Source organism: Lutjanus erythropterus, chromosome 4 (genome assembly GCF_056507025.1).
Source record: "Lutjanus erythropterus isolate fLutEry1 chromosome 4, fLutEry1.hap2, whole genome shotgun sequence".
NCBI lineage: Eukaryota > Metazoa > Chordata > Actinopteri > Lutjaniformes > Lutjanidae > Lutjanus > Lutjanus erythropterus.
Window position 1 is genome coordinate 40,650,313 of NC_139320.1, and position 25,704 is coordinate 40,676,016.

The following is a 25,704-nucleotide window of genomic DNA, read 5'->3' on the forward strand; positions in this document are numbered from 1 at the left end:
GTTTGTTTGTTTTTAACATAACATTGAATAAGAGAGGATTTAATTGGTCTTTTTTGACACTGACCAACAGAAAAAGTACTTTTATAATTACAAATTCTATCACTATATTACTCTCTTAACTACACATTGAAAATGTACTTTTTTAAAGGCACTCTAGAGAAATACTACTGCTACTACTTTCGGTTTATAGTTTTTTTCACTTCTTGATTTGTATTGTGAAAGCCACTGATCATGCTTAAAGGGATAGTTCACCCAAAAATGAAAATTCAGCTGTTATCTACTCACTCTCATGCAGACTGAATATTGGGTTTAGTTTTTTAGTCCACAAAACGCTTCTGGAGTTTCATGGGAAAACAGCATTGCAGAATCTTCCAAACAATGGAAGTGAACGGTGACTAAGTTTCAAACAGAAAAAAATAAAACAACAGAATCAAGCCATACAATCTCCTAAAGTCTCCTAAAGCCCCAACATGCCAAGTTGACTTGAAAGACATCATTTACACCATGTTACTAGCATAAATTTTCACTGTCGATCTTTCACTCGGAGCCACATTCATGTGCACACCATCTGAGCTGGGCGTGTGTGTGGTGTGATGTTGTCCAAACCACATGTCGGGGCTTTAGGATACTTGGATTATGCCAGACAGAGCAGTATGTAGACATTTTTATGATTTTATTTGGTTGTTTGAAAACTGGTCACCATTCAGCTCCATTGTTTGGGGGATTCTGCAACGCTGTTTCCCTGTGAAACTCCAGCAGTGTTTTGTGGAGTAAAAAACTAAACCTGACCTTCAATCAGCGTGAGGGTGAGTAGTTAATGACTGAATTTTCGTTTTTGGTTGAACTATCCCTTTAAGTTGCTATCAGTTTGATGGAATTGGTACGTAAATTTATTAGTAGTAGTAGTTTTTAGTTTAGTTAGTAGTAGCATTTAATCCTTTGTTGATGTATTTTATTATTTATTTGTTTGTTTTTTGGTTTTGTTTTTTGTTTTTTGGGCGGGGGTCGTTATTTGGTGTGTGTTTTTGTAAAGTTTCCACAAAAAGGAGAAAACGAAGAAGTGTCCGGTGTCGTACAAATGAAACGGGAATGACAGGGACCGTGTGCCTGCGTGTGTGCGTAGTTTACGTGTGGTGTGTTTGTTGTCCTGCAGCAGTGGTACAGCCCACGCGGATCGGTCTCTATGGAGAGCAGCTCCCCAGGAGCGCGAGAGAGTCAACCACAGAGAGCAGAGAGAGCGAGGAGAGAGGAGGAGGAGGACGGAGCCATCCAGAGTGCGAGTTAACGCACAAACACACACAGACACGCAGGAATCATGGAGAAAAGGAGTTTGCCTTCTAACGGACTGCGACTTTTAACGTCACTTCTCATCTTATTCGGACTTACCTGTGAGTTGACGCTTTCTTTGTCATTTTGCTACTTCTGAGGCACGTGAAAGAAGTTGCTCTACCGTTAGTCACCGATTCGGTCCCGGCTGGTCCTCGTTGCGTTCAAACGGGCTGTGCTGCGTTCAAAGGCAGCTAGCTTTATTGCAGCTAACGGTTCTTGTCTGTGGATAGTTGTCCCAACATTACGTCGGTAGGAACGTAGCTGGAGGCGTCAGTTAACCGTTAGCTTACCCTCGTCTGTCTGTCCCGTTTGAATACAACTTACTAACAATAGTTGAACTTATAACCACACAGACAAACTGCCCATTACACACAAGCAAACTGAATCAGAAGTGGCTCCACTCGGGCAGGAGATAACTTAAGGCTCCGCACCACTGATTTGGTGGTAATTATGCGCACATTTTCTAGCTAACGTTACTTGCAGTGTGTCACATCATGACTTAGCTTACATTATTCAGGCAGTGTGGGGGGAAATACCGACTGGTCTCTCTCCCACTCAGATGGCTCTAAACACTGAGGAGCAGCCGTGAGTCGTGCTGTACAGAAATAGAAACGAAATGGAGTATGAGCAAAGAGGAGCTCCTTTGTGAAAAGTTTGCCAAGTGGTTGCATACACAGATGGGGGTTATGTGATACAGGAGAAGAGGAGGAGAGGCTTTGGGCGTGAGGGGTGGCAGGGGAAATGAAGACATATTTCAAGGAGGGAGAAGGCACTGCAGTCGCAGAGTCTCTGGAAGTATTGACCTGCAGTTGGGCTGCATGCCAGCCAGAGGAGCACCAGTCACCAGACTGTCCCGAGCACTACAGCAGCAGCAGCTGGAGAGCTTTGCTGTGTCCCAGTCCTGGACTGGGATTAGGATGCTTAACAGGCTAACAAAAGACGAAGAATCAAACACTGATGAATGCTAAAGTAAATACTGCACAGGAAGGCACCATTTGTTTTTTCATGAATGCAAGGGCAATAAAAGCTTCTCAGATATGCCATGTTAACAAACTACCATTAACCTGTCCTGCATTGTTAACTGTATACTCCTGTGTCAGAGCTGGAACAATAAGTAAATTGAAGGAAATTATTTGCCAACTATTTTGATAATTGATTCAGTCTGACTCTGAGTCAGTTTTCAAGCAAAAATGTCAAACATTTGCTGATTCCAGCCTCTTAAATGGGAGGATTTGCTGCTTTTCTTTCTCTTTTGTGGCATTAAATAATTTGAAGACATAACCTTGAGCTCTGGGAAACTGATGAGTATTTGACTTTTTAAACAGAATTTATCAATTATATTGATAATTGATAAAGGAAATAATCATTAGTTGCAGCCTTACTTTTCTGCATTATTAACTGTAATAAGTGACATACTCCCAAGTTTAAGTCACGAAAGCTATTTTTTAAGTTGCCATTGATATAAAGTTGCCTTTGATATAGGGCTGCTAGTAGAGTTCCAGCATTAATTAATTAGTTGTTAACTATTATGTTAATTGCCAACTATTTTGATAATTACTTAATTGTTCTAAGCCATTTTCAAAGATTTCAGCTTCTCAAATGTGGATATGTTATGGTTTCTTTAGTCCTCTATGACAATAAACTGAATATCTTTGGGCTGTGGACTGAACAAGATAGTGTAGGACATCACGCTGGGCTTTGGGAACTCGTGACATTTCTCACATTTTCTGGACAAAACAACAGATCAATTATTCATGAAAGTGATTGACAGATCCAGAACTTAAAGATATTAGGTTTACAGTCATCAAAGATGAAAGAAATGGGCAAATGTTTGTATTTGGGATGCTGGAACCAGAGATTATTAAGTCATTTATCCTAAAAAAAAAAATAATTATGTGGTTATTAAAATGATTGCCAATTAGTTTTCTGTTGATGGACTAATTAGTCAGCTAATCTCTGCAGCTCTTATATGATACTGACAATGATATTTAACAGTTTAAGATATTCAGTAATAATATATATGGGCAAATGTTCATGTTTTTACCAAAGCACATAATACAACCAATCATGTTTAGTAAGCATAACTGAAATAGTTACTGTTAATGAAATGTGACCAAGACATGTACTGAATGGTACATATTACAGTTAAAACTTAGTTAAAGTTAAAACTTCTCAGTGTTCATCAGTAGACAAACTATGTAATGGAGACACTGTGTCTAAACCTCAAACATATTTTTGGCATTTCTGTACTGCTGCTGCTATATCTTGCTACTTGCTTATATATCTTGTTATGTATCAGTGGACACACATTCAGCTACTAATATGTCTGCGATCAGATAAAAGTAGCTGATGCATTGGCTGAGCAGATTCAGCGGTCAAGCTCTAGTATGCTGTCTCTCTCCAGCAGCCACCAGTGTCATCTCTGTCATGCTGTTACACACACACTCACTTGCAACACATACTTTAACAGAGTCCTCTTCATACCGTACTTTTTCTGTCTGTACCACAAAACACTGGTCCATAAATCAAGGCAGGGAACTGATAAACATCGCACTGTTGCAAACCTAGCTGATAAGCCTCAAAATGTGCTGTTTGGTTTCATGTGCATGCAGGTTTTCAGCCACCTCGACAACCAAATTAGCTGATTATTAACACAGGGGACAAACTAGCCAGTGAAAGGTTAGTTTTTGTGTTGTGTTAGGGAGACAAATGTGGGCAGGTTTGTGACTCAATAGCATATGTTTGGAGCCCATGTGGCCTAGGCTGAGTGTTGTGGGTTTAGCAGAGCACAAGTGTGCAGGGGGACTTAGTGACAAAAACAGCACTGATGCCAGTTTCCTTCACTGTGTCATTTTCAGATTCCCTGTAGTGTAGACAGGCCTATGAGGAGGGGATTCATTCAAGGCGTGGCTACAGGCTGTGAGGTCTGTAATTGAAGACTATAGTTTTGAGGTTTCTTCTCTTGGGGCTGCAGTGATTCATAATCTAAATAAATAATTTAGTAATGGAGCCACCTAAATTACAGACTTAAAACAGAAATAGATTTGAAAAAGCAGTGTGCTGACTGAGCAGATTTGGTCTTTGTAGAGGCTGATGGGCTTCAGTGGTTATTAATTGACAGCCAGATGTGAAAAGTAGGTTTGTCACTGAAAATGTAATTCAGATAGATAGCTACATCTTCATCACCACATGGCATAGGGCAGATCAGGTCAAGCCATTTTTTTTGGAACCCTCTGCTTCGGGGAGGTGAGTGGAACTTGACTTAATGCTCTTGTCTGTCTGAACATTAAAGGGTAAGTTTGGTATTTTCCAACCTGGACCCTGTTTTCCCACAGTTTTATGTGGTAAGTGACTAATAGGGACTGCTATTTTTGAAATTGGTCCAGTATTGAGTGAGAACACTGCAGCCAGCAGGAGTGAAACTAAACTATAAAGTAATCCTTATGGGCAACTGTGCACCGTCAAAGTATGTCAACTAAAAGTGCTTGTTTTTGCTACTGACAGGTTCAGACTGTTATTCTAAGTATCTGACAACATTATGGAAAGTACTGATGTAGAAAGAGACCTTTTTTCAAAGAGTAAGATACATTTTGGTTAACTATAAACAGCTGTTTTATTGCTCTTGCCAAACTTATCAGACTCCATTTGCAGGAACTGCAATCTTATCACCATTAAACATTGTCATGTCATTCAGACTCAAAAGAAACAGATTACAACGTACCAAAGCATCTTGGCTCGTGTTTCCACTTCTCCAATAATCACCAACTATGGGTTGGTCAAAATAAACCCTTAATTCACTGCCTTAGATATGAAAATATCGGGAGAGGAGCATGAGGAAGGTCGGGCATCAGAGAAGCAGCGGTGAGATATGATTCACAGCTAACACAGTAAATTAAGGGTTTATTTCAACCAAAAATCCAGAGTTGGTGATTGTTGGAGCAGTGGAAAGACGAGCCAAAACGTTTTTGGTGAGTTTCTGTGTCGAGTTTGAATGAAGCGTCTTTTACGATGATAAAATTACTATTTCTGTTAATTGAGTCTGGTTAGTTTGGCAAGAGCAGTAAAACAGCTGTTTATGGTTAAACAAAACAGATTGTACTCTTGAAAGGTCTATCTCTGTAGCGGTCCTTTCCATAATGTTGTCAGATGCTTAGATGAACAATTTGAACCTGTTGGTGGCAAAAACAAGCACTTTTAGTGGATGTACTTTGACATTGCAAATACTGGCTCAATTATGGTCCCCATTAGCCACGTAGACACAAAAACATAAATAAATAGAGTCCAGGTTGAAAAATACCAAAGTCAACTTTTAAATTTGCATTATAGATTAGCAACATAGTTCCACGCCAACCTTCCTGACCTTTCTTGGACATTATTATGGTTCATCAAGCTAACAAAAATACTATCACAATGAGTAATACAAGATTAATGTCACATTTTAACAAATTTTCCAGTCAGTCTTCTCCAGACTATGATGGGTTAACTTAAAGCATGACAAAGTAAATGACTTTTGATCCATTTCTAAATTTGTCCTCCAATACCAACATTTCCCTGCTGCCTGGTGTTAATTATCCACACTGGTTATTTTTTTGCATTGGAATTATATGTAAGAAAGTGTTTTAAAGTAAGTTTAAAATTTTGTAGGCACATCTGCTGGTCACAGCTGTAGCATTCATCTGATCCTCTCATTTGATCTGAAATCTCAGTTGTGAGGCAGCAGACTGAAAACTCCTAATCACATTAAATGCACGCAGTGTTTTCTTTTTGAAGGAGGGCCATCAGCAGATGAGTTGGCTGCTTTATTGTGGGACATGGAGGCTGTGTGTGTGGGGTTCAGGGAGCCGGCTGTGGTCACCAGCTTCTGTTGACTCCACCCTTTGCTTCCTCTTCCCCGACAGATGTGACTGACTGTCACAGGCTTTGTATGGCAAGCGGTTCCCTGGTGGTCCATTAGTGAATTCAGAGCTGTAACCCCAGTTTTAGCTCATCCCTGGACTTGATTACTCTCAGCCCACTGCTTTCACAAGACCATTTAGAACTGCCTGCAAAAACCTGTTCTATCCTGAATTACCCTGACTAAATATACTGTAAATTATACTTCATAACAGGGGCTCTGGAGATGGCACCAATTCCCATTCATTTCAGTGAAAGTTACTCAACACATACACAAATGCACATTAGTGTCTTGCACCTACTGGCCTAGATTTAAGATTTTGATTACATCAGATTAAAACATATTTTCTTGCTTCTTTGCAGTTTGAGGTGTCCTGTCAACAATTCACAGACATCTCTGGCTAAGGATTTTACTGTACCTAGGCATAACCATTTCTTATGTCTTGGCTCTAATCTTATGATGACACAAAATTAGCAACAGTCATCAATCAAGTGCTAGTAAAATATGTAAACAATGCTAGTAGATTTGCTCAACTCACCAGTCAAAAAACAATTTTAATCTGTAGAGTGGCTGATAAAATTTGAACATTATCTAGCCATTTGGTCTGTGGGCAAAAAGCTCATGTTGCACCCTAACTAGAGGGATAAGGCTGTGGATTTTTTATATATTTGTCATATTGCCAGCAAATCTTATGAAAACAATGAATAGATTTTTCTAATAAGTAGGGTTACATCCATCAGCAATTGCTGACAGTCATAGACTGCTGAGCCCTCTACTATTGTAGCCTTCTGTATTTGAGGTAGTTTGTCCACTCAGAGTTGCTGTAAACCAGAGTTATTTGTGAAGTTCTGTTTTTGACGTGTAGGAGATAAAATTTAATACATTAGTGGCAGCAGTCTTTCTTTTCTCCACGCCACTGTTAGCGTTTCAATTGTGCCATTGTTACTTGCATTCTTGTTTTCTTAGCTTGGTTTTCTCACCATGCTTAGCCGGCTAACCTTGTTTCAAGCTTCAGAGACTGAACGCAACTAAGTTACGGGTATGTGGTGAGGAGGTGAAAGCCCTTTTAAACTTGGCACGGGGACGTACATTGGATGCCCGGCCAGCTGGGATATGAGAGTTTATCTGCCTGCTACCTTTGCTAGTGATAAGAACCAGAGTTTTTTCGGCATAGTCAGTTGGAGGTTGCCGTCAGAGCAAGAGTAGAAAGTGGTTTGTTAGTGAACAAGTAGGCTTTTGTACTGCTGGACAGCCAAAACCAATGCCTTTATCTATCTATGGTATTTCAATTGCTTCGTCACATCAGTGATGTATTAAAATATTACAATTGTAATCATTCGTTACCGCAGAATGAGCCATTTATACCTACAGTGGGCGCAGGTCCTTTGCCACAGAGAACACCATGCTGCACCGCCCATAACAAACAAGCCAAACACTGGCTCGAGTTCCATGGCCACTGCAGTTTGTCCTACATGCTAGGAAAGGGAGGGTGATAGGGGAGGGTTAAGTTAATATTTATGATGATTAACATCATCTGTAGGAATGAATGGATCCAGTTGCCACAGGCAGGGCAGGGAAGTTGGAAATCACTGAGAGGCAGACTAACTCATTGTTGAAATTGATCTTTCCATGTGATGTAAAGATAATGCCACAAATATAGACTCACACTTCGACCTTAACCCACCCGTCTGGTTTAGCAAGGCAATCATAGTGCTTCTGGTGGCATTCATTATTTTGTGTCTACTTCCTCCCAGAGCAACACAGGGAGTTACCCGTCATTAGGACCACGGTGCATGGGTAATTAGCCATTCAAAATTGGGAGGAAAAGGGGGAACCTGCAAAAAGTACATAGAAAATGCTAATATTAGGGATGCTGTGTTAGCCTTGTCTACTGAATAAATCTTAGATAGACAGGAATGGACTGTTTCAATCTCTGCGTCATAGGAAACTGCTCTGCAAAAATGGCTTCCAGATATTTCCATGGTTAATTACCTACTGTGAATGAACAGAGGGAAACCTTTTAAACCGTTTTTTGCCTGCTGTTTTCAGGAGTCCAGGTTTTTCCCTGAAAGAACAGATCACAGTATGGGACTGGGGTTAGGGTCACTTGGATACACTATGGCGTCACAGTCCACATTAAAGAGGTATACAGTGCATGCAGGATGTGCACAGTCAGCAGCTGAATCCCCCAGGAGAGGAGCGCCGGGGTTATGGGAAACAGGTGTGGCTGCTTTTCACCACTCAGTCTTATTTGTTTCACTCATTCAGCTGTCAGGTGGCTATGATGTTTGGGAAGAGCACACAGTCAGTTGTACGCACTGGCACACCCCTGCCACCCAAGTGGGAGATTATTAACACCCACCAGTCAAATATACGGAAGTGCTGATTGTAGCAACTAAGTTAGCAGCAGTGTTGTCTTATTTGCTCATACACAAAGAATGGTGACACACAGTATACTGTAGATATAATAGAAGCAATCTCCTGTATTTCCACCAATATTTTTGCCAGACCTGCAAGATGGATCCCTAAGAATTGCACTCACATCCTAGTTTTAAGCTCTCTAGCACTGTGTTTATCTAGTGTGATAATAGACATTTGGCCTGAGATATCTGGAGAATTTCAGCAAAGACAGTGAGTCTGACACAATACTGCTTTATATCTCCTACTGCAAAGTTGATCTAGTCCTCACTTACTGTGTCCATAAGCCTGTATCTTATTAACAAATATTGATAATCTTACAGTTGCAACAGACGATGATTTTCATTATCAATTAATCTGTCGATTATTTCCTTGATTAATCAATTAGTTATTTGGTGAAAATTCTTGAACAGCCTAAGGTGATGCCCTCAGATGTCTTGTTTTGTCCACAACCCGAAGAGTTACAGTTTACTACCATAGAGGACTAGGGAAGCCAGAAAATATTAACATTTAAGAAGCAGAGAATTTGGACATTTTTTATAAACAAATGACTCCAAACAACTAATCGATTATCGAAATAGCTGGCAATCAATTTAGTAATTAAATAATGATTGATTAATTGTTGCAGCTCTAGATAATGACATGACATACAACTTAATTTAGCAGTGGAAACACAGACGGTAGGGGTAGATGTAATAGACGGTACAAAACAATCACCAGTATGAATTTGCCCTTTGGTATGAATTTTGACTATACTGTGTTGACTAGTAGAGCCCTCATTTTGCTCGACCAAAAGAAAAAGTTGTCCCAAGATTTCTTATATTGTCATTACCCTGTGCTAGTAATTGTCTTGAAATGTGATAGTCCACATGCCACGTGCTGCTTTGTTTTGAAACCAAGAAATGGCTAATGACACTGTAAAGTCGAGCTAGAGTGTTGTGCTTGTGTCAAAAATAGTGTTGGTAGATGAGAGACCTCAGACAGAGCAGATCAGAATATGGCTTTCTGTCTTCTTCAAGTAAACTTTGATTGGTACACATCATTGTCTCCACTGTGACCCCTCTGCTGACTTCCCTTGTGTGTGTGTGTGTGTGTGTGTGTGTGTGTGTGTGTGTGTGTGTGTGTGTGTGTGTGTGTGTGTGTGTGTGTGTGTGTGTGTGTGCTGGTTGGACTCAGAGCAGGTGAGAATCTGCCTTGTGATAATAATTTACAACAAAACGTTAAAAGAACTGATGATGTTAGGGCTTTGACAGATATTAAGATAAGCTGCAAACTAAGCCAGTTAGAAAGGATGCAGACAGCTTTGGTTTTAGCTTCTTTGCAACAATTCACCACAGTGCACATGATAAAGAGGAGAAGCTGATAAAAAAGGCCAAAGATTCAATTATATGGACATGGTTCAGGTTTAAAAATTCAGTCAACGAGCAGAAAACAATCTGCAAATTATATTGGATAACAGTGTTGATAGGGTGTGATAGTCCTTGATATACTTGAGAAAGGTTCTTTTTTCTATTAATTGTTTCAGTTTTGTACAATAAATGTTCTTAATATAACTCTGTGCTGTGTGAAATATGTCCTAGTAATAGTTATGAGTACAGTAATACCTGTCATGCAGTTGCCATACACTGCACCAGTGATTTACCCCTTCAGAGGTATGTATATTTAAATTTTAACAAAAACGAATATACTGTGATATATACAGTCCATGCTTCAAATCATACTGTGATATAAATTTTAGGCTACACTGCCCAGCCTTAACTGAAAGTACTAGATTTACTTTCCCAGAATCACTGGTCCAAAACCATAAGTGAACAGGAAATGTTCACTGCATGCATTATTTACAATAATGGACTTGCTCATGAGTGACAGTCCAAAACTGTTTCTTGTTGTACTGTGCTTACAGTCAGTGTTAACATTCCTGCATTTCAGTTGGGAACGCTCCCATCATTTGAAGCAGACAGCCTGTGACAGAATGAATTGGATATGACGCAGTTGGATTTCACATACAGTTTTGGCTTTTTATTCAGAACTTTAGTCCAAGTTTTCTAGGTTTCAGCACCCACCCTATGGCCTCATTTTGTGTGAGATAACATCAGACACCGAAACTGAGGGAAAGAAAGACCTGCTGTCCCCTACCTCAGTGTTCCCTGATTTGGCTTGCAGAGCAGGAGCCCTGCTCCTTGATGCAGATATATTGCAGTAATGGCTTGAATAGGATTTTGCACAAGTATATCCCTGCTGGTATTCAGCCAAATTATTTTGTATTCCCCTGCTGTCCCTACTACACCCCACTATGTCCATATTACCCTCGTTATGCTTTAAGTTTCATGCTTCTGTGTAAGATGCTGATGCTCTTTTTGCTGTCAAATTGGCTTCAAAGCTGAATACATTTCAACTTTTTGATTCAAGCTGTACCACATAGACTGAAGGTTTTGTTGTTACCCTTTACACTAAACATATTATGTCTTTTTTTAATAGTTAAGATGCTTAGTCACAAAAGGGAACAGTCATAGATTACTGCTCACTGCTAACAAACATGATAGTTTGATGTGGTTGTTATTTTCTGCCTCTACTTGGATTGCGAAAAGAATCATAACAAAACAAGTGGCCAGTTCTATTTAGGGCTTAAAAACAATGTTGGAATATCAGATATTGCACAGATTGCATTACACTTTAAAGGGGAGAGCATCGCAGTTTAGTGGTTTGCTTACTCTACAAGCCTACAGCTGTTAGACCAACAATATATTGGGTACTGCTGTCTTTACGTTCTCAAAATATTTGTCTTTTACATCCAAGCGAGCCTCATATTATGGGAGCACTATGTCAAACCAGACATGTAACCTGAGGCTCTGAAAAGATACACTTGGATGTTGTCTTACTGACCTTTCTTTTAGTCTTTTAGCAAATTGAATCTCTATAGGACTATACAGTCGTAAGAGGGGAGCGTGGGGTACATTGCACAGAGGGATGTTGTTCGATTGAAGTCTGCACAGGATATAGGGCAGTATCATCATAGAAAAAGCAGTTGGCTAGATGTTTTTGCATTGGCATGCTGACAAATAAATGTGTTTGTGTCTTGTTGTGAGGTAACTTCTGATGTGCTTTAGTCAGTTATTTTTTAGGCACCTAAATCTCCTTGTTCTCTCTGTTCAAAGTGGGTGGTAAGTGTGAATCAAGAGTACCGCTCTAATCTGTCACAGAAACAAGGGAGAATGTGTGCCGGGAAAAGTGGGTGTGCCGGGAAAATGAACTCCCTCTGACCAGGATAATGCTGCTGAAATGCCACACTGACCAAACTACTTACTGTTTTTATTAACCTCTGGTTACATGCTGTACAGAGGCAGGCTTTTGTTAGCCTGTTTTACTTCCTCATGCTGTTTGTGAAGTGGTGATTGTTGACATATGCAGTGATGTTGATAGCTCAAGAATGTCCAAAGTGGCTTCCTCCTTCAATGTTTTTCTATACTGTACATTAGGACAGTAAAACAGCCCATTCTAATACTAATACTGACTAATTTAAAAAGAAAAAATTGTATAACAAACATCTGAACTCCCTATTAATACCGGGTTCAGGCTACACAATCCGACGACAATCCGTCTTTTGTGACATGTGTGATGGCAAAATGAGCATGATAAAGAAAGTAAAAGTGCAGCACCAAAATCAATCCACTTTTTTCTTTTCCCCATGTTTACAGTTGTTCACAGTAGGGACGTTCCTGGCAACTAATTTCCCTTTTGATTAAACAAAAATTTTACTTTAAACTAGAAACTTGGCACAGTTTATTAATCAATAAGGGTAAATGTTTTCTGAAAAATATTGCAGGCATTTAGAGGCATTTGAAGCTGTCACATTCTTCACTATCATATTTTAGATGCTGTTGAAATGGGTAGCACTTTGCTCTGTGTGTTACGACCATTGTACATTATCTTATGAAACATGAGAGAGTGCATTTAAACAGTGTCATATGTGACATCACAATGTCAGCTCCCACACAGCACCAGCAACTTGCTCTCCTTGCAGGTTAACATCACACATTGCTGTGGTCCAGTGTTTATATGCCAGTTAGAGTTAGAGGCAACAGTAAAAGACTGGTTACAATGTTTTACATTAATAAAATATTAGGCTAATTAATTGTTTAATTTACTAGTATGTCTGGTGATGACTATTGAGGGTAGCAGTGTTTAATTAAATCAATAATTTGCACACGTCTCTAGTGCATGGAAGAGCATTCTGTGCTCCTGTTGAAAAGCGTAGTGGAAGTCATTGTAGAAGGAAAAAAATTCTAACATCTACTACATTTTTTTGTCAGGATGACGTAAGGCTGAATGGAGCGTCCATTTTCATCACTACACGAGATAAAATGATCAATTGTCACACCTGATGCCCATAGTAATTCCCAACCTGACACCCTATGTCTGCCAGGTGACGCTATAATCAGGCTGATGTCGTGTAGTCTGAATGCAGCATAACACTCTGTAGTGCTACTAACTGATACAGAGCTACACAGTAATTGAGTTATTTGAGTTATAGCATATATTCACTAGCAAATAACGATTTGTTGTGCCTCCTCTTTTCTCTGTTGCTATTCAAGGAATGGCCAAATAAAATTCTGTATTAAACATAGCAAACAATCCCATATAATTGCCAGGCTTTATTAGAGGACATAAATTATATGAGATGCATGCTGGGTAGATCTAGTACTTAAAACAAATCTTTCTCATTTTTCTTGTATTGATAAAAAGGGCTGTAAATACATTGAAATAGCAAATTTCTAACTTAAAGTGGTTTGCTTTTTAGTCTGTCATGCATTGTACTGGAAACAACTGTGTAATTATATATAAAAAATAGCAGCGTATTGTTCACTGCCCACCAGTATTCTTCTCTGCTACACCAAATCATAATACAAATCTCTGCACATTCCCAGATAATAGTCCAGTGGGTGTGGCCTACATGTGACAGTAACTGACATCATGTAGGTCTCTTGAAAACAAACCCACATGTTGTTGGTGGTTGTAGGCAGAAACAGGCGTCATACAAGAAATCTAAAATTGGATAATCATGGGAGTCATTTTAAAGAAAAACAGTCTAATTCCCCTGGGGTCTCTGTGGCATGTGGGAAACTATGTTTCCATTATGTTACATCGGCCTAATGAAAGTACAGTAGCCTATTTAGACCCAGTCAAGGGCAGTGGAGTCTGTGATTAGAACAGAACTCATTCGCTCTTCTCTGCAGAGCTCCACCTACCCAATGAGGGCCTGATCTATTTCTGTCCTAATGAATGAAAATTGAGCTATTGAGCCTGGTTTTTTAAGATTTCTTATCAGGAAATTACAGAATTTTTCAACGGACAGTGACATGTGAAATTGGTGACAAACAACATGAATCTAGAAACAATGCATAGTTCCAGGCTGAGGCTGTCTCTGTGGTTCATTGCAGGGTTTACACTGAGCATTGGTAAAGGGATAGTTATTTGAAGTGATTATTATTTCAAGTGGGGGTGTATGAGGTACTAATCAATTGTGTATTACCTACAGTACCAGCATGGAGGCTAAACAATGTACTGTTGTCGACAGGATCAGCAACAAAATGTGTTTTAGCTACCTGAGAATCAGCTTATGTGTACGCTATATTTAAAATAATTTCACCACTTAACCTTACAGTCAGAGAACCTTTTCTGACAGGAAACTGTCGTTATATAATCCAAATATTGCTTACACTCACTCAACCAGACTCCTTTGGCATTTCATTAATTTTGCCTCAGAGAACATGGGAGTTGCTGGTCAACTGCTGCCTTGATATGTTAGTTTGTCTGTGTTTAGAAATGCACAGATTCCAATTTTCTAGGGTAATTACAAGTTCCGATTCTTAAGGGTCTGACTTGCCGATTCCAATTTTGGCGAATTTTGATTTTTAGTCTTTCTAAGAACTATAACTGACTGCATTCACAAACATTTTTGCAACTTTACTTGTAGAACTAAATTGGATCTTCATAATAAAACACTGACTATTAAATATTAATTAAATAATATTTTATATTTTCTCCAAAAGTCCTCCAGGTTACAGCCAGGCCTTCTTATATTAAGATTACATACTAGCGGGAACACGATCTCTCAAGACCTCATGGAATCTTTTACGGGATTTTGCGGGACACAATTTCACGTGGTCTCATGTGGAAGCAGGTGTTAACAAACCTGAGACTGACGTGGTGCGACAGTTTGCTGTAGTAAAGCTCTATATTGAGAAAACAGAAGCAGAAATTAATTGAGTCTGGATGAAAAAATGTTTAAGGAGATGCATCAACACAGGTTGTTTATTCTTCAGACAGAACAGGAGGTGAGATTTTAACTCAGTCTGTGAACAGCAGTCTGCATGCTGGCTAAGCCTGAAGCACCAGAAAGTTTATGGCTGTTCTGCGACATCATCAGCTGCTCAGCTGCTGCGTCTCCTTGTAGACTGTCCATCTTCTCTTTATCCTTTTCCTGGAATCTATCACTAACTTCATGCAAGCATATGTCTGTGTGTGTGTAGCTGTGATCAGCACTTTTGTGGGTGTTACATTACAGTCAGTGTACTGCGCGCATTATGTGACCATCGTGCAGAACATTTCTGTAAATATGACCGGCATAGAATTGGATATGTGATTCTGACCAGCCGGTCACTCTGAAAACCAGTTGGTTCCAGTCTCTGGCCGGTAGATCAGTACATCCCTAGTTATTATTTTGGTGAATCTGAACTAACCCTTTAAAACTCAGAAGATAGATACAAATAGCAACAATGGCTCGAGGCAGCAGAAGACCAGCAAGTCTCGTGTTCTGTGAGGTCAAATGACTAATTTTGCCAATGGAGTCTGGTAGGTTTAGAGAGAGCAATATTTGGCTTATACGGTGGTTTCATGTCATAAAAGACTGTCTGATAGTAAGGTAAAGTTGTGAAAATATTCTAAATATGATGCACCCGTAAACTGCTATTCTTCTTTGTTTTTATGTTGGCCTTTTTTAAGTGGCTAGCTTGTACTGCTGATTTTGTCCACAGCAGTACATTGCTTAGCTTCCTACACCAAACTATCCTTAAACTGCTACATGTTGGTTGAGTGTTTGCAGTAGGGATAGAAGCCCATGGATGCACCTGCAGTGAGTCAAAACTGAGTAAATGCCACTTTTGAATACATGAGTCCAACATAGAGTTAATCTTTTATTATCACAGCGGCTAATGTGGGGGGTTGGACCTCCAATTATCACTAGGTAGCTTGTCTATGCTGTCTTTGTTTGGCTTGGTGGTAGATTTCACTGGATGCTGTGAATAATTTACTAAAAATCAATTAAACAGATACTAGGCCAACCATAAAACACTGCTTGTTCTGAAAGTGTAGACGCTTGACTTGTCTCTGCTTGACATCTGGCTAATTGCTTTATATCGTAAATGTCCAAACATTCATTCATGGCTGTCAACTTCTGAGACAAGATAAAGGTTTTTTTAAGAACACTCAGCTATCTGAAAAAGGACAGGAGTGGTACGGATGCACTTGATGAGCCAGCAGAGCCTGACATGAACAACATTTCTAACAGTGCAATTTTCAGCACTACTGTGGAGTGGTGTGGTCTCTATTAGCGTCAACATGTCAGGGATGTCATACACTTGAGCTCTAATTGAGAAAGACTCCCTGTGTAGCCTTTAAAAGCAAACCTCCAAAATTAAGTTCCTCATTCACACAGCAGATGGAAAAATGCCTTTCCTTGCCTTCTGTGACCATCTGTGACTTTTGCAGTGGTCTTTTCTGTTCCAAATTTGTACATTTGTCATACATTTTCTGTGTGCATGGAAAAAAAACATTGCTGTCCTTCTTTGGATCCATACCACATCTGTGGACATTTTGAATGCCTCAAACCCCCACAACAAACAATAACAAAGCCCACACAATAGGATGCTGTAGGAGTGTTTGTGTTGCTTTGGTACACAGTGGCAAACATTGTCCTTCACAAGTTCTCCTGCATAGCTGTAGTTGACTCTGATGGGAGGTTGTAACCTATCCCAACACTTTGTATGTCAACACTATTGATCTTTTCTTTTAAGCAAGGATCTTTAATCAAATGTGACCTGGATGAGAAGGGCGCAGAAGTCCACATTACTGTGGGGGAGCAATGAGAAAGGGGTTTTGAAGAGGACAGTGACATGTGAAAGAGGCCCGCCTGCCCTTTTTTTAAAGGCCTGTCAGCCTGTGTTTGTCTGCACCATGAATTAATCCACTGAAAAAGCTTCACACCCTCACAGGATACAATGCAAGGAAGGAAGGGGGTAGATTGGAGCTGGTGTTCGAACTAATGTTTTCTTCACACTGCACAAATATTTCTTAAGATAAAGACACGCTATAAAACAGGCAATTCACTGCTTGGCCTATCCTGTGTCTAACTGATTGAGACAGAGTTATAGGCCTCACAAAAATAAATCCCATCGGTCTGGGGGCCTATGTTCAGCATATAGGCATTGTCTTGTTTTTTTTTTCCCCCCGGTCACCTCTTTAGAAAGTAACAATACCAAACAAATGGGTCCACACTGCCTATTGACTTCTTTGAGGGTGCAGTGTTTAAAGGCACACACAACTCTCAGAAAATGCAGCCCCAGTGGAAGATTTGTTGATAAAATTTCCAAGTTTTTGTTCTGTTTATACAAATTTCCCAACTATAGCTGCTGCACATGAGAAATTGATCTCACTTTGAATTGTCTTTCTTATGTTTCTTCCATTTTTTTCTCCTTGTTGAGAGGGCTTGGATTGGGTTAGGAACAGCCCATTGAGTCATTATAGAATGCTTATTTTATAACTATATCTAATGGTAATATATTAATCCATATTCATAGATTCATTTGGATGCTTTGTGTGAGGTTGGCAGAGTTTGCCAACACAGTTTTCAAATGCATGTTAATGGACATTTTTGAAATGTGACCTTGAGAATAAGATTGAAGTTTAATAGTCAGCTAATGTTGCCATTGGCCTATACAAGACTAGGGGACTTCAGTGCCTGGAAGGAGTATGAATTACTGCACTCATTAAACAGTAATGAAACACTGCCCTTCAGCCTGTGTCCACCTCCTACTCACACTTGAAAACTACTGAAGCAGAGAACAGGGTGAGGACTGGGCTGTGTGTGGTGCTCTCCAGGTTGCTTGCAAACACCTTGAAGAGGAGAATGACAGGGATAGCCAAACTTACCCTCCATCAGTTTGGGGTGTCAGTTTTTTGTTTTTGTTTTTTTAAATAAGGGGCATGTAAAGATTTGGCCAACCCTGGTTAGACCTCCTTAAAATCTTTGGTGTGACTAGGGATGGGTACCTTTCAAATCTGAATCGATACGATACCGATACTCGGTACCTGCGAACTGATACCGGTATTTTTCGGTACCTGTTTTCAGTACTTTTTTTTGGGGGGGGGATATGTGTTTGGTAATTAAAGTTATTTTGTATATTTAAAAAATAGTCAAAACCTCTGAACATTTATTCTTCAATAACATCAAGTGAAATAACTCCAACATAGAACTTGAGAAAAATGTGTGTGGGGATAAAGTAAATAACTTAAAAATAAATAGATTCAAAATAAATACGTGTATAAAATGTTTAACATTAGTGTCTGCTGGCTTTACAGTAACAAACCCCTTTCAAAATAAATAACTGTATAAAATGTTTAACATTAGTGTCTGCTGGCTTTACAGTAACAAACCCCTTTCAAAATAAATAACTGTATAAAATGTTTAACAGGGCGAGTAGCTGTGGTAACGTTAGCCTGTGTTTTTAAACTGTCAAAAATCATGCACTCCTCCGCCTTGAGGAGTATTTGGTGTTTAACCAAGTGCTTCCTCAAGTTGGTTGTGTTTCCTTTGCTGGCTTTGCACTTCGCATCGCAAATGTTGCACTACGCGTTGTCGGCATCCAGCTTGGTAAAATGAAGCCAGACTTTGGAGTACTTGCGATCCGCCATGGTTCGCTTCTGAAGATCAAGCAACCACTGACGTAACCGTGTCACCGCGTCCTCCGCTCTCGCCAACGCATAATGTCAAGGTGCGTTCAGGGTAAAAAAAAAAAAGGTGCATTCAGGTACCGAAATGTGGTACCGACGGACTTCCCATGAATCGATACTTGGTACTTCAGCAGGAATTCGGTCGGTACCAAAAAAGTACAGAAATTCGGTACCCATCCCTAGGTGTGACATCATCAGACAGAACAGAATCACCTTTGCAGAAGTTGGTCAAATTTACAAACCAGGAGAAGTATGAATTCTATAATTGTAAGGCCAACCTGGGGACAGTTTTTTTCAAGTAGGCATTTTGTATTTTTATCATCTGTGTGTTTTGCTGGAAAACCAATTGCTCTTCAGGGGCAAATAAAAATGAACTGTGACTAATTCTTACTATTTAACATTTGAAAATCTATTTCTCGTATTTATGAGCAGGATAATTCTGGTTATCCTGCAGTACTTGGATCTTATTTTCATTTTGCCATTGGTTGTGATAACATCATACTCCTCAGAGTACCTGGTTCACTTGTGACTACCATTGTAGTAGGACAGTTGTCCCATTCAATTAGCGATTATTACCACATTACAGGTGTGCTGATTTACTAGCCTGGCACTGCCAGACTAATTTGTAAATGTGTATTAGTCTGGAACTTCTTAGGAGTTATCAACACACGCAGAACAAATGTCTTCTTCAAGAAATAGGTAATGTAGTATTACAGTTTCGATCCATATTTGATCCTCACTACCTAGTTTGACAGTTTGATCTGTGTTTCAGGAGGCTTAATTCTTGCACTGGACAGACATGGTGACAGGACACAGTCAGATAGATATACAACCAGTCATAGCAGTGAAACAAGTCACATGTTGCATGTGACTTTTCAAAGCTGGACCAGTGACGCTCCTCTGTCAGTCATCCTGTAGAATCTGCCTCATATGAAATTAACATTTGTGATTGGCTCATTCTTATCCAATGCTGGTGGAAGTCTGTCTAGATGGAAGGGAGTATAGATGTATCTGCCAGAGCAAATGAAAATATGAGCACAGCACATTTGTTTGATTCCCAGGCTACTGACTTACAGTGCTACTTCCGAATAAAATTGTCGATAATGTGACTGATCTGTTTACTCATGTTACTCGACCCATTTGACTTTATTGTAGCAATGTTGCAGCATTTCAAAATGTCAGAAGTTAGTCTAGTGAGAACATAAACGTCATCATAAAAATGATGGCCAAAAGTACCAAAAAAGACTCATGTTGAAAAAACTGAATGATTAGAAAAGCAGATGCTATAAAGTCTGCTCAAATCAACCATCCTGCATACTGCACACATGTTAGTATCAGTAGTTCTGACCTGGTTCAGCTGCAAACTTGGTGGTCTGAACCACTCCGTCAGACTGTCATTTCCTGTCATGTATTAATATGAGTTTGTAAAAATGATTGACCCAGTATGGTTACATTTTTATGTCCCCACATAGTTCACACTGTTGTTAAAGTCTTTTCTTCGGTCCATCTGCACTTCCTCTCAATAAGTGCCCTATTTCTTCTTTCTTTGTGTCTTTATTCATCCTCGACTCACTGTATTCATTTCTGAACTCTGAGCACTCAGAGTTTCCTCTTGCTTTAGTCCTAAACCACACTCCCTCCAGCACAGATCTCATGTCTGCATTCTTCTCCTGTGAGGTCTTCAGATCAGTCCCTCATGAGTGCTGTTTGACATGATAATCTATGCATGGAGTTTGTCTACATGAACATGACATGATTGTCTATTTTGTTGCTGCTTGTAAATGTTTCTGGCCTTGGATCCTGTCTTTCTCACATGGTTCTGACATGCACTGCAGGCTTCATTGCAAGGATCTCTAGCCAGGAGACAGCTTCCTCTCTGCGGAGGTCAGGGCTGAAGCTGGGTCAGGTCTGAGTAGGTGGAGATTTTGGCTCATCAAGTGGCCGACGTGGAATGTTTTAGCCGGTTGCCAGGCAAAGAGGAAGGTTTTGATTTACCATTGCGTCTTTCGAGCAGCTTGTCGCAATTAGTGATGTCAGGAGGGAAAGAAACAAATATGAAGCATTTCTTCAAAGGGCAAGCATATCCTTCCCATGAGTTCATTGTTTCTTTGGGTTTCTTCTCAACGAAAAAGGGGGCAAAAGTGCAGTCTATTTATTTTCAGTCAAATTAGGTCTTGCAGGCCAAGGTTCATCCTGTTCTCTGGTGCAGGGTGACACACTTTGACTTGACTAAATGGGTTGCAAACAGTCCTGCATTAAAAATGTTACTGAAATGAGTAGCATTCAAAAATGTGTACTACGGTCCAAACAGTAATGTGCATTAAACATACCATAAATGGTATGTTTAATACTTTGAATCCCTGTTTAAATATACAATCTATGGTTGAAGCAAGCTGTGTCCACCCACCCCCTCCTCCCCAGATACAAAACTCAGGCAAGTCTCTTGCAGGGACACTGAACAAAAACACAAGACAAGGACAACATTATATTTTGAAAATGTCAAGTGACAACGAGTTCTACACTGTAAGCCGATCAGCTGTTTATAACTGTCAGTTGCCTGTTGATGTAAAGTTAAGCCTTTTATCCTGAAAACAAAAGCCCACTGCTCTGAAAATACACACTCTGGTGCTGGAGTTCAGTGACTGCCTGTCTCACTGCCTGCCAGACTCCATTAAGATATTGCTCAATTTAACCATCATAAACATCTCCTCCTTCTAAAATATTAATGATGATTTCTTACAACTCATAAACAGACATTGACTCATTTGCAAACATTCAGCATTAATATAAACTCGAATAAACATGAAATTTGCAAACAATAACAGATGTTCTGGATTGCGATGGAGATTTCAAAGGAGAATGTTCTGGCTGTATCGTTGCTGTCAAAGAAACCATTATTTCAATTTAGCATGTTTCCTTAATCTCCAACATTCCAGGCCTTAAAATTGTCAGCCTACAAACAGATTAAAGGAGAAATATGTAATATATTTAATGTATATTTATTTTAAATAGGGCTTTAACCTATTTAATGTACTTTCTGTGGGTCCAACTTGCTATTCAGACTGCAGTACTCATTTCTGAACACTGGGCATTTATTACACATTTCTCCTTTAAATAAATAAAAATGAAAGCAGCAGAAATTCACATTTAAGAAACTGGAACCATAAATGTTTGTTGCCAATTAATTTTCTGTCAATCAACTCATTGATTTATTAGCTAAACCTTTTAGCTGTACTTGTATAAACTGTTGGGAAGTTTCATGTAAAACACAACATCATATTTTATATTCTTAATATGTTTTGTCTGTAAAAATCTTGATATGTAAAGTAACCAGTAACTAAACTGTCAGATAAATGTAGTGAAGTAATAAGCACTAGATTTCTCTGAAGGAAAATGGATATAGTACCTCAAAATTTTACTTAAGTACAGTACTTGAGTAAATGTACTTATGTAATATAACATCACTCGTTGCAAAGTATCGAAACAGTGATACAGCATAAAGTTTTCCTTGTTTATGTCTTTAAAATTCTGAACCTTATTTGCTTACTGGAAAAGCTGGATATCCAGTAATGAAATTTGTGACAGCCCTGAGCTGGCTGTGCCTCAGCTCTGTAGCAGTACAGCCTATTTCCTTGATGAAACAGCACGACAGCTTTGTTTTAATGCACTGCTTACATTTCATTTGCCTGCAGTATTTTAGATAATATTTCTCGGTGCTCTAGTTTGCGAGCCCTGGCTGTGTTCTTCATGGTCTCAGCTCGCAGTGCCAAGTTTCCCCACTCTCCTCCTGGCTGTAGGTATCCCATGCAGAGGCCATCTGTCTCTCCTCCCTTAATGGTAAGGGTGGAGTCCTCTTTAAGCACTTCCCCCCTTTCTCTCCCTCCTTTTCCTACTTACTCCCAAATGCTTACTGTAAAACAAACAACATAGCACGGATGGAGTCTAGTTTCTTTGTATGCTTTGACAGGCCTGAAAGCTGACACACTGAGATAGACAAACTACGTGCGGTAGCAGTTGGAGTGTTGTGTCAGGTAGCTGCAGTATGTAGAGCATGTCAGGGAGAAGCCTGAGCCTGAGACACGTGTCTGCATGCATCAATGCAATGTCATGCATGCCAAGGATGTTGGTTTATTACTCAGATGACCAGTGCTGCAGGATTTTTTATCAGCCTGCCATCTGTATTCTTGTACCAGTTATAGATCAGTGACAGCAACATTTGATTTGGTTATAGTCACAGTCTTTGATGAAAAATGTCATTTAGTTTTAGTCATATTTTAGCTATCTGAAGTGTTTTAGTTTTAGTCTAGTTTAAGTTGGTTAAATGTGCAGTAGATTTATTTGTCTAAAATCCAACAAGTTTAAAGCTACTACAAGTATTTATTAACTGGTTTTGAAATAGTCTCCGTTTAATACTGATGCCACCATCCATGAGAATATTTCCTATTTCTGTATAGTTATTTTTAATGCCTGCTACCAGGTCCATTGCCCTGTGAAATCAGATGAAACAATCACATGATTGAATTTTCCCCTAACACTAAGTATTCATGCATTCTTCTTTTTGTTACATATGTGTTTCAAATTGAGGGCAGTGAAACTTTACACTTACCTTGAGTGTGTCAATTGATCTTTTACTTCATGATATAAGATTTGCGGTTCTGGGTCATTTACCTCTCTAATCGGTACAGGACAGTGGTACTTTCTTTTAGCTTCTATAGTATTTCAAATTTAGCAAAAACATACTACATGTGGTTTCAGGTGTGTTGTGTTTTGCTGGGGATTGTTGGTTCTTCTTTCTCCCAAACACTGACATTGCTGGCGACATATCTCTACACATGCAGCAAGAATATGATAGTTGACTTTCCAGTTAGATCTGCTCTTTCAAATTGTGTGCATCTAACCTCCCTATTTGTTGACGTAAAGTCCAAGTAGATTTTGTCATGGTTTTGTCATCATAAATTGCTTTTTATTTAGTTACCATCTTGTTTTTGCCAGTGAAAAACTGCCAAAAATTATAGTTCAAGAAAGTGACACTGTTATAGACATATATATTTGCAAACATGGATCTCACTGTAAAGCTTTTATCATTGCAGTAAAATTTTGTTAAATTGTGTCAAGCAAAACAACTGTGTTACACTAGTAAGGTGGCAACAAACAGCTGGTGTGTCAGCTCAGATGACCGTGGAGTCGAGAACACAAAACCCACACGGCTCTGACCCTGATTCTCCCCCACACCACACCAGTGCACCCAGAGGACTCCGGCAGACGCAAGGCAAACACAGGGTAGCACAGGCACTGCATAGCATATTATAGCAGTGCAGGCATTTTTTAAGACTAGGTTCTCATTCAGAGGTGGGGAAAATGTGTAAATGTATCCCTAAATTATCCTGGAGAAATGTAATAATAATCCTAAGTGACTTTCCAAAGTGTCTTTCCAAGTGAATGACAAATAAGGGAGGCGTAGTTAAATACTTTGGGTTAATAGGTTAAAAGCCTAAATACAGTGCAGAACTGTGTGGGATTAGTTTGAACAGTACAGCAGGAAACATAAGGAAAATATTTTGAAAATGTGGGTCAGCAGAGAAAAAAAACAAACAAACAGGAAAGCCCCGGTATTATAGCACAGCATGACACTTCACAACACAATGCAGCATACATTTAGGACTCAGCAGCCATTCAAACAAAATGCCTGACTCTTACACACATGGTCACACTCTTATTCCTTATTTTGGAAAGGAGAAACTCTGTGTGTGTGTGTGTGTGTGTGTGTGTGTGTGTGTGTGTGTGTGTGTGTGTGTGTGTGTGTGTGTGTGTGTGTGTGTGTGTAATCACTAAAATTACAGGGGACGTAATGGAGCACGGGGAGCCTCAGCCTCCCTTGGCTTTAGTCCTCACAAACCAAGATAGCATTGCTGTGGCTTACCACTCACATTCATGCCAAAGACTCAAAATACCAGCCAGTGGACCACTTTTATAAGCTTTACTCCATACACATCCGAGACTACGTACAAAGTGGAAATTTATGACTCCCAAATATAGCATACTCTCACTGCAACTGTGTAGAGAAAACTAAGACGTACTGTTGGAATATTTTGAATGAAATCAACTTTTTATATTTTATCTATAAAACAACATTTTCACAAGGTTTAATGTGGATCCACTAGACAATTCCCTTTTGAATTTGTAAAGCCTCTTAAAATGTTTCTATCAATGACTCATTTGTGTGATTATTCTCACAGAAAAACTGAGCTGGATGGATTTTTTTCCCATTCAAGGCTATAGCCATAACCTGTAATTTAGGATTTATTTCCAGTTAGTTTTCCAAGATACTGCATTCATTCCCACTGAGCTGGTTGTTTTTGTTTTCTTTTGCAACAGCCCAGTAGCACATCTATCAACTGTGACATGCACATTACTAGGGGTACAACGGATCAGAAATCTCGGTTTTGAGTCATGGATCAGCCTAAAAAAAATGGTTAGGGTGAAATCAATTTAAAAACATTCTACTTTGGCTCTGATGAAGCCGCCTCTCTCTGGTATCACCACTCTGTAGTTTCACTCAGTGTCCCACCCACTGCAGTGATTGGTTGCAAGTCATGAGTAATGGCCTATCAACACTGAAGACTGCTGTGCCACACACAGGCAAAGACACTAGAGCTGCTCAGGTTAGCTAGTGGAGCTGTGTTTGGAAGGGAAGATAACAGATATTGTGGAAGTTGCAATAAACATCACAATCTTATGATCTATTTTTATGGTGATAAGCATGCCCAGTTTCCAAGCTACACCACTGAAAATGCCCTTAGGCATAGCCTTCAGGATTTTAATGATGAATGAATGCAAAAGCAACAGCTTTTAAATCTGTTGCTCTTCCTTTATCCAATCACTGCACTTCGGAGTAAAACACAGCACACATCTGTCATATCTTTTCATTGCAATTCTACATCAAGATTGAGGGATTTATTACTCTAAAAAGTAACAGCGGTCATAAAACTGTTTCACGTTATGTTTAAATTTTGCAAAATGTATTTCAGCCAAACTAAAAGATCAATATCAGATGA

At 39.4% G+C, this 25,704-nt stretch overlaps 1 protein-coding gene across 2 annotated transcripts in view; it reads left to right on the forward strand.

Moving 5' to 3' along the window:
* The first annotated feature begins 1,144 nt into the window (after positions 1-1,144).
* Positions 1,145-25,704, forward strand: part of nectin3a (nectin cell adhesion molecule 3a) — a 45,026-nt gene continuing 20,466 nt past the window's right edge. For both annotated transcript variants that reach the window (XM_084717989.1, XM_084717990.1), the window contains exon 1: positions 1,145-1,388. In XM_084717989.1, coding sequence (XP_084574115.1) covers positions 1,316-1,388 — 73 coding nt within the window. In that variant the 5' untranslated portion in view covers positions 1,145-1,315. The remainder of the gene's footprint in view (positions 1,389-25,704) is intronic.